The sequence below is a fragment of the Staurois parvus genome, unplaced genomic scaffold (genome assembly GCF_062004578.1).
Source record: "Staurois parvus isolate SC_StPar_1 unplaced genomic scaffold, SC_StPar_1.0 ptg000005l, whole genome shotgun sequence".
Lineage (NCBI taxonomy): Eukaryota > Metazoa > Chordata > Amphibia > Anura > Ranidae > Staurois > Staurois parvus.
The window spans coordinates 4,566,734-4,583,098 of record NW_028317801.1 but is presented as its reverse complement, the minus strand read 5'-3'; the positions used below and the strand labels follow the sequence as shown (position 1 = coordinate 4,583,098).

At 44.5% G+C, this 16,365-nt stretch overlaps 1 protein-coding gene across 2 annotated transcripts in view; it reads right to left on the bottom strand.

The window, feature by feature from the left end:
- RBM33 (RNA binding motif protein 33) overlaps nt 1–16,365 on the bottom strand; it is a 199,708-nt gene that overhangs the window by 107,796 nt on the left and 75,547 nt on the right. For both annotated transcript variants that reach the window (XM_089693178.1, XM_089693251.1), the window contains exon 10: nt 14,397–14,455. In XM_089693178.1, coding sequence (XP_089549304.1) covers nt 14,397–14,455 — 59 coding nt within the window. The remainder of the gene's footprint in view (nt 1–14,396; nt 14,456–16,365) is intronic.

Below are 16,365 nucleotides of genomic sequence, written 5' to 3'. Positions count from 1 at the left end.
AAAAAAACAAAGCCATTCATCTAAGCAGAAATCTTCTAAGTCAATAACATCTTGCAATCTCTGCCTTTGGACCATCATTTAGCATTATTTCCTGCTATCTCCATGGACTACAAAGCATCATTCCCACAACGACGTTGTGTTGCAGGTATCTGAACTGAAAAAGGCATATGGGACTGCCTTGTAAGAGGCTAGCTTTAGACCTAGGACTCCTGTGCAAAAAAGCAGAGAATAGGAGCACTCCAGGGCTGAATAATGAGTTTGGGAGTGGGAAAGTTTCTCCTGAGGGAACAAATATACTGGGCCTGAGCTGTGTCTAGAACGAGACCAAGATACTCCAAGCGATGAACCCATTCCAGCACGGATTTCTGGAGACTCAAGATCTATCTGACCCTCGGAAAGGTCTAGGCCAAAGTTTCCCAACCAGGGTTCCTCCAGAGTTTGCTAGGGGTTCGTTGAGCAATTTCTGACTATTATATAAGTTATTTCTGACACTATTGATGTTTTTAACTATTTACAAGGGGGTAATTCTTCCCAATGACAAGTGTAAGGTGCGTTCTTCTCACTGACCATCACACTAATGTATCATGAGTTGTAAACATAGCAATGTTTACCAGTGGTTCCATGAAATTGGGAAGTTCTTTTAGTGTTGAAAAGGTTAAAAAAGGCTGGTTAAGACAATCAAGCCTGCACTGTCTGCCAGAACCTGGGCCAACTATCCCCTCAGTAGGAAGCTTTTCTGTATCCCACAATGGGAATGTCCCAAAAGCACAGCAGTGCCATTCCTGGGGTCAACATCTTGATGGTATGACCAGAAACCTAAAATGCAGGGGACCAAGAGCAAAGTGCAGGAAAGTATGAAACGCTCTTGCAACCTGTGGCGATCTTGATAATGGCATCTGAAGTAGACCACAAGAGACACTGTTCCTCTAAAACCACACAGAATAACCATCTCTTGAAGGCGGACTCTGCAATCCAACACTAACTAAAGTGTTATCCACATGTGAATGAAGAAGTGGCTCATGCAAGATATGAGATGGGAAACAGACTAACGACTGTAGCTTACATACTTTTGTTTTTAATGTAAACAGATACTTTTTTATACAGAGTGTTAAAACAGTGAACACTATGAGCCTTCTCTCTTTCCAGATAGACTGGAGACCAGGTGATGAGATTCCATATGTTTGTTCAGACAAAGTTCATACAGTTGCAAGAAAAAGTATGTGAACCCCTTGGGATTACGTGGAGTTTTGCATGAATTGGGCATAAAATGTGCTCTGAACGTCATCTAAGTCACAACAATAGAAGAACACAGTCTTCTGAACATAATACTACACAAACATTAGATGTTGCCATGGTTTAATTGCTCATAACATGTAAACATTCACAGTGCAGGGAGGAAAAAGTATGTGAGGCCCTAGATTAATGACTTCTCCCAGAGCTAATTGGAGCCAGGAGTGAGCCAACCTTGACTCCAATCAGTGTGATGATATTGGATGTGTTGCTGACAGCTGTCCTGCCCTTAAAAAACACACCCGTTTTGGATTTACTGGTTTCAAGAAGCACTGTCTGATGTGAACCATGCCTCGCAGAAAAGAGCTCTCAGAAGACCTACGATCAAGAATTGTTGACTTGCATGAAGCTGGAAAGGGTTACAAAAGTATCTCCAAAAGCCTTGATATTCATGTGTCCACGGTAAGACAGACTGTCTACAAATGGAGAAAGTTTAGTACTGTTGCTACTCTCCCTAGGCGAGGTCGTCCTGTAAAAATGACTGCAAGAGTACAGCGCAGAATGCTGCATGAGGTAAAGAAGAATCCCAGAGTGTCAGCTAAAGACCTACAGAAATCTCTGGCACATGCTAACATGTTTGTTGACACATCTACAATACGGAAAACATTAAACAAGAATGGAGTACATGGGAGGACACCACGGAGGAAGCCATTGCTGTCCAAAAAGAATATTGCAGCACGTTTGAAGTTTGCAAAAGAGCACCTGGATGTTCCACAGCACTACTGGCAAAATATACTGTGGACAGATGAAACCAAGATTGAGTTGTTTGGGAAGAACACACAACACTATGTGTGGAGAAAAAAAGGCACAGCACACCAACATCAAAACCTCATCCCCACTGTGAAACATGGCGGAGGGAGCATCATGGTTTGGGGCTGCTTTGCTGCCTCAGGGCCTGGACGGATTGTTGTCATTGATGGGAAAATGAATTCCAGAGTTTATCAAGACATTTTGCAGGAGAACGTACGACCATCTGTCCGCCAACTGAAGCTCCGCAGAGGATGGGTGATGCAACAGGACAATGACCCAAAGCATACAAGTAATTCAACAAAACAATGGCTGCAACAGCACAGAATACGCCTTCTGGAGTGGCCCAGTCAGAGTCCTGACCTCAACCCGATTGAAATGCTGTGGCATGACCTTAAGAGAGCGATTCACACCAGACATCCCAAGAATATTGCTACACTGAAACAGTTTTGTGAAGAGGAGTGGTCCAAAATTACTCCAGATCGTTGTGCAGGTCTGATCTGCAACTACAGGAAACGTTTGGTTGAGGTTATTGCTGCCAAAGGAGGGTCAACCAGTTATTAAGTCCAAAGGTTCACATACTTTTCCTCCCTGCACTGTGAATGTTTACATGTTATGTGCAATTAAACCATGGCAACATCTAATGTTTGTGTAGTATTATGTTCAGCAGACTGTGTTCTGCTATTGTTGTGACTTAGATGACGTTCAGAGCACATTTTATGCCCAATTCATGCAAAACTCCACGTAATCCCAAGGGGTTCACATACTTTTTCTTGCAACTGTATATCCAGGGGATTTTCCGCCTGCAGCTGATATTGTTGGTCCATTGGTATAGATTAGCCCTGATCATTAGGGCTCATCTATAGGGTAAGCATATACACTATTGGGTGTTTGGTAGCGGTTTCCACTCACATTTTTGGGCTTGGATTGCAAGCATCACCGACACTGTAATTTGGACTTTGGATATTTTCTTCACTGAATCTGGCATCACACTGCACTGACACTGAAATTTAGATGTGATTGTTTGGACTTTTTTCCCCCCCACAGTATTTGGACTTCCACTTTATTTGTTTATATGTTTTATATGTTTCACATACAGTATTTTCATGGTTATATATATATATATATATTTTTTTGTTATACTATATTTCATTAATGAGTGTGTATCACCAAAGCACTATACAAATGGATTCCATTTACTAATTTACACTAGTGTGTTTTCAGCTTTTAGGAATAGTTTTAGTTGTGCAAACTTATTATTTATTCTTTTTCAGTAGCCAAGTTGACAGATAGGGACCGAAACAGAGAAGGAAAGTAGGTTTTTCTCTGACCAGGAAAGTAGAGTTTCTGTTAGGACAATCAAACAGTGAGATTAGGTACCCACTAGTCTGTCGATGAAAGTTAATGATGGTGGAATTGTCTGGCCAAATTTGTATGCGTCTGCCTCTGATCTGCTGCTGGAAGTAGTAGTGTAGGGCTTTTTTTTTTTTTTTTTTTACTGCCTTCATTTGCTTCCTGTCTGGAGGACTTCTTGCACCAATTGGTCTACTAATTACGCGCCCCACCCCATGCACTTGCATCTTTAGTTATGCCGATTATTAGTTTGTGTCCACAGACCTCTTTGGCTGTATGATTCGGTGTTCACCCACCACCTCATAGAATCCTTGACCTGTGGGGGAATATGGACAGAGTTTTCTAGTGTTGTTAGACTTCAATTCCATTGGGAGAGCAGAACGTTCTACAGGGGTCTTGTGTGAAGTTGGACCTATGTGAACGCTGGGACAGATGTGGTCGTGAGGTCCAATATCCTCATTATGGTTCTCACTGTAGTTTTTGCCAGTTAAAGGCATGTTATCTATTCCAATAACCTTTCTTTTTCCTTACCGAAAAAGATTTTGGTCTGGAGTCTATTATGTAACCTAAGTAGGAGAATGTTTGGATTGGTGTTAAGTGCGATTTTTCTTTGTTCACCAGCCACCTAAGATTGAGTTGTTGGATGGCCATTAGCAGGCTGTGTTCCAAAATTTCCTTTGAGTTGGAAAAAAAAAAAAAAAAGGAGGTCATCTAGGTAAGGTATGACACCTATCCCCCCCAGTCTTAACCCTTTCAGAACTTCCACTAATACCTTTGGAAATGCCAAGGAGAGGTTAAATTGTGAGTGTACAGTACCCTTGATCGCGAACCTCAGGTACTGCTGGTGGCCATGCCTGATCGGGACATGTAAATAGGCATCCTTGAGATCTGAAGTGGTTATAAAGCCTAAACAATTTTTTAACTTAATGCATTCCTTGCATTATAGTAAAACAATGTTTAGGTGGTAGTATTCTCCCTCATTTGATCCAGCGATATGCCTGTCTGCAGCAGCTCTCTCCCCTCGCTTGCTGGTCTCACAGGCTTGGCTGTGGCAGTGGGAGCCACTGGTTCCCACTGCTGTCAATTTAAGCTGGTGACAAGGCAGCGAAGGGCAGGGCCAAGCCCCACTTTCTGTGTCTATAGATGCAGGCAGTGGGGCTTAGGAGCGAGCCGGTAAGAGTGACCCCTATGGGGGCATTTGATGGAGAGGAAGAGCCAGAAGCACCAGCCAGGAATCAGAGAAAAGGAGGTTCAGGGCCGCTCTGTGCAATTCTACTACACAAAGCAGGTAAGTATAACATGTTCGTTTTTTTTTTTTTTTTATTGCATTTACAATCTCTTAATGTTGCCATAAATGCACCCAGTGGCAGTATATTCCTTATGCAATATATAATTGATTCCATCCGGAATTTTCTGTATGTAACGGTCTTGTTTAACGGTTTGAGATTTTGAAGTAGTTATTTTCCTGAGGGCTTTTTCTTAGCAAAAATATAAAAATAGAACCTCCTTTCCTCCTCTTCAATGGGGACAAACAAAATTACCTTTGGTGCTAGAAGTTCTTCTAATGTCAGCATGCCTGCTGCCTTGTCTTTGTCTGCTGGGAGATGAGTAGAAAAATGTCTCCTTGTGTTGGGGTAGGGGGTACCTCAAATAAATATTCAAATTGAACTTATTTCCCATTATTCTTTCCTATTGCAGTAAACTGCCAGTCTTTCCCCTACTGGTAATGAGTTACTGGTTTTTGGGGTGGTAGCAGGTTTGAGAATAAACTCCACTTTACCTTTCCCCTTGGTGAAAGACCACCTCTCTATTGTTTATTCTTGTTTCTTTTGAGATCGACACTCAGGGCCCAAATGTGCTTTTTTGTTTTGTTTTTTTCTTGGGTAAAAGGGAACCCCTTTTTATAGTCCACTGATCTTTCCACTAGACTCCAATTTTGGCCCAAAAAATTAATTTCCTGAGTACGGAGATTCCACATAGCTTGACTTTGGAAGTAACATCTCCTGTCCAGGTTTTGAACCATAGTGCCCTTCTGGCCAAGTTTATGAGGGCTGTGGAACATGCAGTGATCTTCGCAGATTCTGCTGACGTGTCCTTAGTTTAGAGTCTATATAGTTTTCAATAGTTCCTCTTTCGGCGTTCCAGCTTCAAGATGAGACTAAAACTGGGTCAGAGGATGAGCTTATAACCAGTGTGAAGTTGGCTGACCCTGGTTCCCAGGTCCTTTTTGAAGTGCTTCTGCCTTTTTGTCCATTGGATCTCTCAATTTGCCCATATCTTCGAAAGATAGGTTGGTAGTCTTCGATATTTTGGACAGGAAGGCATCTATTTTAGGATATGTTGCCCAAGGATCCATGTCTTCGTCCAAGAATGAAAAAGTACCAGTTACACTTACCGGTAACTGTGTTTATGGGAAATCTTCCAGGATGGCACACCTGAGAGATGACTAGCTCCACCTGAAAGGAAACACAATCAACTGACAGTTTAAATTCCCCACCCTTCCCTCCACTCCGCTGTTATACAAGAGTATTCCCGTGCCCTGGTGCACAAAAGGCAATCTGTCTTGAAATAACCAACACCAGACACGGGTGGAAAGTAGGCCTGCTGTCCTGGAAGATTTCCCAAAACACAGTTACGGGTAGGTGTAAGTGGTACTTTCTCTAGTCATCTTCCAGGATGGCACACCTAAGACGATAAGCAAGGAACTCAGGTGGGACTACTTCCTGTAATACTTCCCTGCCGAACGCCAGGTCCTGGGGTGACAACAACTCTATCCTGTAGTGTCCTGGCTTGTCCATGTGGCTGCTCGGCTGATCTGCTCAATCGATGCTCCAGCCCTCTCCACCCAAAAAGGTCACTAGCGCTCTAGTAGAGCGAGCCTTCAGGTGAGGGGGTACTGAGACGCCTAATTGCTCATAAGCTAAGGAGATGGCTGATCCATCTGGCTATTGTTGGCGTAGATGCCTCTTGTCCTTTCTTTGGACCATTAAACAAAATTAGAAGGTGACTTGACTTCCTGAAGTCACTTACTCTATTCAAATATATCAGTAAAAACCGCCTGACATCTAAAAAATGAAAACTGTTTTCCCCTTCATTCTTAGGGTTTTGACAAAAAGACAGTAGGAAAATCTTCTGTGTCCCATGAAACCTTGAGGTCACTTTGGGTAAATACGGAGGGTCCTGTCTAAGTACTACCCTGTCCTCTAATACCAATAGGAGGGGTTCCTTGAATGAAGGGCTCTGCAGGTCACCTAACCTTCTTGGCGCTGTGATGGCTAACAGGAAGGCCAACTTAAAATCTGTGTCATTGGCTCAAACGGAGGCTTGGTCAAAGCCTCTAACACGAAGGTGAGATCCCAAGCTGGAAAATTATGTAACTTAACTGGGGTCACTCTCTCCCTGGCCCCCAGAAATCACTTAACCAGGGGCTAGGAAGGAAGCCTTTGATCCAAAAAGACTGACAGGGCCACCACCTGAACTGTGGGAAGGAAAACCCCTTGGTCCTGACACAAGGTGGAAAACACCCTACACACCGTGGTGTACATTTTTTTGGTGACTGGTTTCTTACTGAGGAGAAGAGTGTATCAGTCTCTCCAAACATCCCCTTTTTTTCTGGGTCTCCCTTTCAAGAGCCAAGCCATTAGCCAAAAAAAACGCTGGATTAGGGTGCTGAGTTGGCCCCTGTAGGAGAAGATCGCACCTGACTGGGAGATGCTGCAGGGGAGCCACGGCCCACCTCTTCAGAGTGGCACACCAGGCTCCTCTTGGCCTTCACGGGGCCAGCAAGATCAGTCTGCAGCCTGATCGGGCCAGCTTCTGGAGTACCCACGGGATCAGTGGCAGAGGGGGAAAGGCATATGCCGGCTTGAAATCCCATTCCTGTGCTGAGTCCAGGCCTTCGGATCCCTATTCCCAAGCCAAGGAGAAACACCGTTTCACCTTCCTGTTTCTCCTGCAGGCAAAAAGGTATATCTCCAGGCAGCCAAAGACCTGACTTATTTGAAGAAAAAAAAAGGCCTCAGGATTGAGTTTCCACTCTCCCTGGTGCACTGTCGGCTGAGAAAGTCTGCTTTCATGTTGACCGACCCTTTTATGTGGACCGCCGACACTGAAAGCACTCTGCCCATCCTAGAATCTCTTGCGCTAGGGTTCAGGAAATTCCGGGATTTGGTTCCCTGTATGCCACTGTCGACATATTGTCTGACAGAATTTGGACCTCCTTTTTCTCTAATCCAGGCTGCAAAGGCTTTCAAGGCCTGACCTACTGCCAACAGCTCTCTGCAGTTGGAGGAGGTCCCTTTTTGGCGTGGCTCTCACAGACCTCGGGCTTGATGGTCCTCTAGTTGAGACCCCCCCCCCAGCCCCATTCGCTTGCGTCTGTGGTTACCTGAACTGGGTCCCACGGTCTCCTTTCCCCCAAATTCTGGGGCTTGAGCCACCATTCCAGAGAGGCCTTTACATTCTCTGGGAGGGAAACCCTCTCGTCCAGCGACTTCTCTTTCCTGTTCCAGGAGGACAGAAGGAAGAACTGAAGCTCCCTGGAATATAATTGTGCCAATTCCACAGCCGGAATGCAGGCTGTCATGAGACCTAGGACTATCATGATGTGCCTGCGGGAACAAACTGAAACCTCCATCAAATCGGAGAGCGCCCTCACTACCTTTTCGGTCTTCTCTTGGGGTAAAAATAGTTTTTTGGACTTTGGAGTCCACTACTTACCCCAAAAAAAAAAATTCTTCTCCTTTTTGGCCTTGGTAGGGAACTTCTTCCCCTTTTCGGTGAACCTAGATAACATCTGGTTCAGCCCTGGGCCAAAAAAAAGGGAACCCTCAAAGGGGTAAACCACAGCAACGGGCTCTTGACGTTTGATCGTCCTCCCAGGTTTTAACCCGCACTGCCCACTGGGCTGAGTTAAGGAGAGCTGCGGTCTTAACTGATGTTCTGACCATCTCCACCATAGCATTTGCCAGGTAGGCCACTGCCTTACCAACCACCTCCAGGGAATCCTAGACCTCTTCTGACTGGGTTTCCCTTTTTTGCTTCCTACCACGCAAGACGTGGTCAATTACTCTTTGCATCCAAATATCAGCATTTATAGCGATGCAGGTGGATGCCAGGGCTGGGGCCACAGTAGCGGCATTGGCATCCCAGGCTCTACACAGCAACATCTCCGATCTACGGTCCATCAAAGGACAGGTCAGACTTTTTAGACACTTGCAATAATGCTTCATCCAAGTTGGGGGTTTTGAGGAATTTCTCCTCCTATTCTTCCCCAACGGGGTAGCACCTCTTCCAAGTCTTCAATTTTAGGACCTCTCTCTCAGGCTCCTTCCACTCTCAAGACAATATCCTTGAAAGTCGAGTGTACAGGTAGCACCCTAGCTTGCAGTCTCACCAACCCCCTATACGTCTGGTCTTGGGCTGAGACCTGTGCTGATGGTTCTGGAATGTACTCCGAGGCATAGATAGCCCCTAGGAGCCTTTCCATGTCTTGCACAGCAAAGTGGTGTCTACCCGATCTAGATTCCTCGCTTGCCAAACTAGCACCTTCCAAATCTTCCTCTTCTTTCAGGGAGCTTTGGCCAGAAACCTCTGCCTCCTCTAGGTCTTCATCCGTGACCTGAGAGGATGTGGGACCTAACCCCTCCCTCACTGCTTCCCCATCCATGCTCCCTCCTGGGAAGCCAATCTTTCCCTAGAGGATCGGGCATCCACCTCCCTAGCTGTCAGGGCTGTCTTGAAGGATTGTAGGGTGGCTAACATTTCCGTTTGCACCAACAAAAAAACCTTGATAACCACCGAGGTTTCTTTCCCTGACCACTTGTGGATAAACCTGTAACAAAACGGGTCTGACGTGGTCTTCTGAGACCTTAGAAACAGGGGCCTGAGTTAGAATATTCCTTTTCCCCCTGAAGCACACCTACAGGGGAGTGGGTAAGGACTCTAACCCCTCCTTTCCCCCCCATCAGCCGAGTCAGACTCACCACCAGTGGTCTTCTCACTGGCTGCAGGCACTGCTTCATCTTCCATCTTGTAGGGTCCTTCAGTACTGCGCTGCCTTTGTCGAGTTCCTGGGTCCCCACTCCAAGGGATAACTCCTGGGGGCTCCTCACCAGCCTCATATGGAGAAGATGGAGACCGGCACCACCAACTTTGACCAGAAGTCCCACGCCTGCCGACAGTCTTATTGGAGGCGAGGCTTGGAACGCAGCCTTTTCCACTCCTACTTCCGGTCCTGTGCCCTAGGCTCTCACTGGAGGAACTAGTGACTTCACTGTGGCCACCTCGCTACCCCTACAGGAGCGCTCTGCGCGATTCCGGCCTCAGCATACCCGCAAGAAGCTTCTCATGGCCCGGTCCTCACCAGACATGCGCCAGAGGGAGGAAGGCGCCTGTCCTCGGAACACCGGGACACCTCCCTCTACCCAGAAAGCTCTGCACCAATGGGACCCCTGGAGTGGGTAAGTAAAAGCCTGCCCTCCTTCTCAACGATTTTGACTTGAGTATGGATGAGCAACTGGTGTCTGCTGGGGGGAGGCACAAGGAATGGCTAGCCGGAAAGCCTTTTAGCTGGGGGTGGGGGTTACAGCCCTCTCAGTGCAAGTGAATCCTCGGACTGAAATAGATTTGAATTAGGAAAGCTATTCCCTAGAAAAATCCTCTTTGGACATGCCTAGCACATTTCGGTGCCATGGGAAGGCAGCTGGGCAGGGAGGTTCCTGCAGTGAGCATGAAAGCCTTCCTTTAAGAAAAATAATGTGATTCCCCTGTTAGTCTAAAGGAAACACAAAGAACTCAAGCACAGAGGTATGTGTCACTTATTTATAATGATGGATTCTTCCAATTTTCAGATGGGAGGAGCGTTCTCTTAGATGCTCTCCTGGAAGATTGACCTGAGAAACAGCAAATGCACTTGAAAAGTTTCAACAGTTTCAGGAGCTCTAAATGGCCACAGAATAGGAACAGTGGTGGGAGTATTAGGTTAATCCTCCAGCTTCAAAGTGTTGCACACTATCTCAATTGGAGCTGAAACGGTCTCTTCGTCTAGGAGTAGTGGCAGAAAACTGACTCTTCAGAGGCTAATCAATCCAGCAAGGACTTGAGTCACACAGAATCAGATGGAAACTCAGCTGCTGCTGGCTTGGAGCCCATTAAAGTCAGAAACAGCACAGTTGGATACAGAATCTGACGGAAGGAAAGCGCGAGAGCACATCTGCAGCTTCTGCATTCTGTCAGCAAACTGATTTGGTCCATAAAGTTATGAGTGAATACAGAGCACACACATCCAGCACATGACGTCAGCACTCAGTCTCTCAGTATAAAGCCTTTATAAAGTAAGAACAGGCAGCAAAAGGGTAGTTTAAGGGTGCCCAGAACTTCAAACAACTAATATAGCTCCCGATTCACAGTCCAAAGAGCCTACGCACTAAATTAGTCATAAGACACCGAGGCAAGTGTTCATGCAATGCCCTATGTGGAACTACGTACCCAAAGGTCACTTCCAGGCTAGCTCTGCAATGTCCAGTAGCAAGACTTCAAGTGATCAGGAAGTCAGTCCTGCGTGGCTTTGATCACCATGTTTGGCTGTCACAGTGGTCACATGATCGGGAGCCTTACCCGCAGCCACGTAATCATATCCAGGGACTGGAAGTGGTATGTCAAGGCCCAGTCAATGTGCATGGATGGTGCTCCCAGCACGGAGAACCTTCATGGACACATGTGCAGCATGTGGGCAATAAAGCCCACCCTCTTTTTTCAATGCACATATGCGCTGTGGCCAAGAATTAAAATATTCTGAGACTATACAAATTTATTTTCAATCTAGGGCAAACTTGTAATGATGAACGTGCAAGTTGTTCTTGATGAACTTTTTAGAAATTGAAGTCTGGCTGTCACTCTAATCATTGGACCACAACGAGCTGCAGACCAGAATATAAATGCACACTAAGCACTGTGACTGCTATAGGTGTTTAACTTGACCTACTGAATAAAAACTATGAGCATGACAGCATGTCATTTTCACATGAAGTTAGCAATGTTCAGCTCGCCCAGTTCATATACTTTAGTATTTTTGCAAAGATTACCACTATGCCAAGTGGTAAATATGGAATCTTATGCCATCACTGACACTAGAGATTAGGGTTGTTTGAGAGATACACAGAGACAGCGATAGACAGAAAAACTGATTAAATCATCATAAAAGAAAGGTATATTTAAATACCAAGAGCAGACGCCTGACCAAGTCATTGCTTTCTTAAAGCCTTAGTGATGTCAAAACACCATCTGTTCAATTTTTGCACGGTAATGCTACAACACTACTTCCCATTTACCTGAAAAGACCACCATTACGAACACTGCAAACAGTCAATTTAAAACCTCTTCATTACAAAAGTCACAGAAGTCTCATTTCTTAATCAAGGTGCAGTCAAGATACAAAGGGAAAAAAAAAAAGACTTGCTCTAAATAGCATGGTGAAGGAAGTGATATTAAGATCAGCCAAGAGCAGCAGGGAATTTTCTGATATGATCAAATGTGATGGTATGATAATGTATGGTAATTGAAATTAATCAGTGGCTCACTAGCAAATGGAAAATGTTCAATAATGTGTAAGCTGAATTTTAAACTGCATCCCCTCTCTACTAGCTTGACAAGATGTGACAGCTGGAAGAATCTCATGTTGCATCTGTTCCCTAGTACGTACACATCAGATAAGAAATAACACCAAGCAGTACTTTACTACCTCAAACAGCAGCATCAACCATTATACTTTGCATTACTGCTGTAGGTGCTTTGTGGTAAATAGGACAGAAGCTCAGCTTGGTGTCTGCATGGTCCTTTATCTGCACATATATCACAACAGCAGCTTCATTCAGGCATAATTTCCATGAAATGCCATGTAACGCATTGAGAAGGAAATGTCACTCAATCCCACCTGATACCATGGCCCCAGTTCAATATGTGACAAGTCATTCATTAGTGATCTTATTGGACTTTGAACACTTCTAAGAGTACAACATGAACAAAATACACAGGAAAATTGAAAGAAATGACCACATTTCACAAAACACATACTTCATATAAGAAATAAAAACTAGAGAAAAGGCAAGTATATTTTCCAACAGCTGATACAAGAGATATAACAAGCAATAGTTATTTTTAAAGGGGCCCTGCTGTCAGAGCATTCTTTTCAACAAAAATATTTTATTATTTATGCATTTAACATATTTTATGCATGTTACTTAGCTGTAAAAGCCTGTCTTGTGTAGACAAAAAAAAAACAGAGACTACTGAAGGGAACTACCATCTTGGAAATTATGTCAGCAACTCCAGTGGTCACCCTATAGTTTCCCCTTTGCTCCTCCGCTAGCAGCTACATATAACGTTATGTATGGAGGTTCAAATAAGGGGCTGAGCAGCCGTACGAGCACAGTCCGGAAGATGAAAGCACTATGATGTGAAAAGAGGGAAGGGGCTGCACTAGGAAACAGATTCCTGAAGTCAAATTTTCCAGCAAGTTCAAAGACCTATTGCAAGTGAATAAAAATTTATGGAATGGAAAAGCACTGCAAGTAAGCTTTAAAAAGATTTCTGTATCTACTGTGAAATCTTTTTCTAGTTCATAGTGGGACACAGGAATATTCCTAAACAATCAAGGTTATACCGCAACCTAAAGAAGGCTGGGACACCTGGCAAACAAAAAGAATGTTCAGCTTGCCCTTGTGTAAACCTGCCTCCACCTGCTATGCTTCAGTTTTGTGAGAAAGCAGTACAAGAGCCAACAACAAAGAAGGGCAGACCGCTAGCGACTAAAAGATTAAAATGTAGCAATTATACTACAAAGAGTATCTAAAGAAAGTAGTGACCGAATATAGGCTGAACAAAAAAGAGGGAGACCAGCCTAGCGCATTACAACAAAATAGACTTACAAATAAATGCTCCAATATTCACAAAACTTTAGGTGCAAAGCACTGATCTAGTAGAAATACTAGAACTATGCCCATCCACAGGAGTGTAGCTTACACGTCTTGAAGGCAATACCCTCTTCATCAGAGCTCTGACCGTTAAGGGTCGGGGAGGCAGAACAAACAACCCAAGAGAAAACCCCAGGAAAAAAAACAGAAACCTCATACTGCTGCCTACAAAACCACAGGCCAAAAGCCACATCCAAAGATGCCAAAAGAGCAACCATGAAAAAAAAAACCCAGTTAAAAAGCAGGAACAGAACACCAGGAAGCAGTTTTGCAACCTGAGACACTGACGCCCAAGACACACTATTTTCCCTAGTGGGGTAAGCACTAATGGCACAAGCCAGAACAGCTGCTGACTAAGCCAATGTGAAAAAATAGCTGAAGAAGCCACCAACCTAATGGGGACCAGCACCGACAACATTGTGCAGACTAAGACACCAGAAAAACAGTGTTGCATTACTGCGTAATTTGTCAGTTGAAGTAACGCAGTGCCAAATAGCAACAAATGGCCTGGTCACGAAGGGGGTAAAATCTTCCAGAGAGCAATTGTTTAAAAAAAGCATAATAGGCCTGAAAATTACTTTAAACCCCCCCCCCCCAAACACATTTCTGAAACTGAACACCGTGGAGTATAATATGGTGGTAATGTCCATTTTTTTATGTCACATATTAGTCCAACGGTTTTCATTATGGCGAACATACCAAGGTGCTTCGGAGCAATCGGGCAGCTGTACAGTCAATTTGTCAGATTTGCACATATTCCAGTGTACTGCCTGTAAACCCCCCTCGCTGCTGATGTACGACATATTTTGGAAGCAATAAATGGGTTAAAAAAAAAACACACAACCATTAACTTTGTGAATTACAACATAGCCTTATGTTCAAGTGTAGCAACCAGAACTGACAAATGCCCAAAATTTGTTTTGTCCAAATGGACTGAGGGGGAAAAAAAAAAAAGATGCTGCGAGTACAGTATTATGACTCTGGAATGTCTTTACAGCAAAATCTGCACTTCTGCTACATACTATTGATACTCACTGGAAACCTTGGTGACCCCATTGCGGGACGAGGTTGATTTGGGACTGGTAACAGTGGCACTGTAATGAAAAGAATCAGCATTACTTCAAGATGCTTTAAATTTTTGCAATGGTCATTTAAAAAAAAAAATTATTTACAATGACCTAATTACACTGGTCCTGAGGGGAGTACTAATTAGATGGTCAGTATCCGTAATGAAGCTTATTTTTTTTTCTTTACTATACTCCCATCTTAAAGTTGCCCCTCACCCTGTAAGAAGTTAGCAATAGCAGTATCCATTTTTCTATCATGACAGGTTTTCTTACTGGGCACTAAAACAGGCTTGCTTTACAGGCGGTGGTGTTGGCTGCAGTTACCTACCCCATGATTATCATTGATATGAATTGCTGTCGGACCACCTCAAAGTCCTGTATAAGTTGGAAACTTGAATCTTATGCAGGCTATACAGAACCCCCCCCCACCTCAATACCCATGTGGTCCTGGCCATTTACTTCTCAGGCTTGGAGCGCTACATAGTGTAGAGGCAGAGGGATCTGGTGTAATCAGGCCACTGTTCCCCCACATCTACAAGTATTTTTCTAGACTGTAGCCACACATCAGGATGGTAGCACAGGATAAGCAAGATATGTAAAATGTGCCAACACAACCTCCTGTAAAGCAAGCCTGTTACTATGACCAGTTACCTGCTGTTTCAGTATTCGGAACAAGCACATAGACCAGAAAAGTCATTGTGCATGCATGTTAACAGTTTGCTCAGCGCTTTACAACATAAAGGGAGACAATACAGCAACAATACAGTTCAATACAAGAGGGATAGGAGGGCCCTGCTCCTTGGAGCTTACAATCTAAGAGGGAGGGACTGATGGTACAAAAGGCAATAACTGTGGGTGATGGACTGGTAGGAGGAGTAGAAGATTCCGTTATTAGCTGAAGGCAGGATAGGCTTCTCTGAAGAGATAGGTTTTCAGCAATCGCCTAAAAGCGAGCAGAGTAGGCGATAGTCTGATTGGGGTAGAGAGTTTGAGGATGGGAGAGGCTCTGGAAAAGTCCTGGAGACGAGCATGGGAGGAGACAAGGGAGCAAGAGAGCAGAAGGTCGTGGGAGGAGCAGAGAGGATGGTTTGGGTGATATTTGGATACAAGATTGGTGATGCAATTTGGGGCAGAGTTATAAGTGGTTTTATATGTTATTGTTAATGTTTTGAATTTTATTCCTTGGGTAATGAGAAGCCAGTGGAGGGATTGGCAAAGAGGGATGGCCGATATGGAACGGCTAGTAAGGTGGATGAGTCTGGCAGCAGAATTCATGATAGACTGAAGAGGAGATAGCCTGTGATGAGGGAGGCCAATGAGGAGGGAGTTACAATAGTCAATGCGAGAGATAACCAGGGAGTGAATAAGTTGCTTAGCAGTTTCAGAGGTTAAGAACGGCTGTACCTTGGAGATGTTGCAGAGGTGAAGTCTACAAGATTTGGACAGTGATTGGATTTGGGGCAGAAAGGACAGATGGGAATCTAGGATTACACCTAGTACCCAGGCATGAGGGGAGGGACTGATGGTTGTATTATTGATCTTGATGGAGAAGTCAGGGGAGGGAGCACTGGCTGGAGGGAAAAGTATGAGCTCAGTTTTAGAAAGATTGAGTTTGAGGAAGTGGTGTGACATCCATGCCGATACGTCACTTAGTAGGTTAGTAATGCGAGAGGAGACTGAAGGGGTGAGGTGGAGTAGAAAGATAGATTTGTGTGTTATCAGCATAGAGATGGTACTTAAAGCCATGGGAGTTTATCAAGTGACCAAGGGAGGAGGTGTAGATAGAGAAGAGAAGGGGTCCAAGGACAGAACCTTGAGGGACCCCTACAGAAAGAAGAGACAGAGTTATAGGTAATGCTGAAGGAGAGCTGCGATGTTCCAGATCGATGTCTGAAAATATTAAAGAGGGTCAGATCAACACAACCAGGCAACTAGCA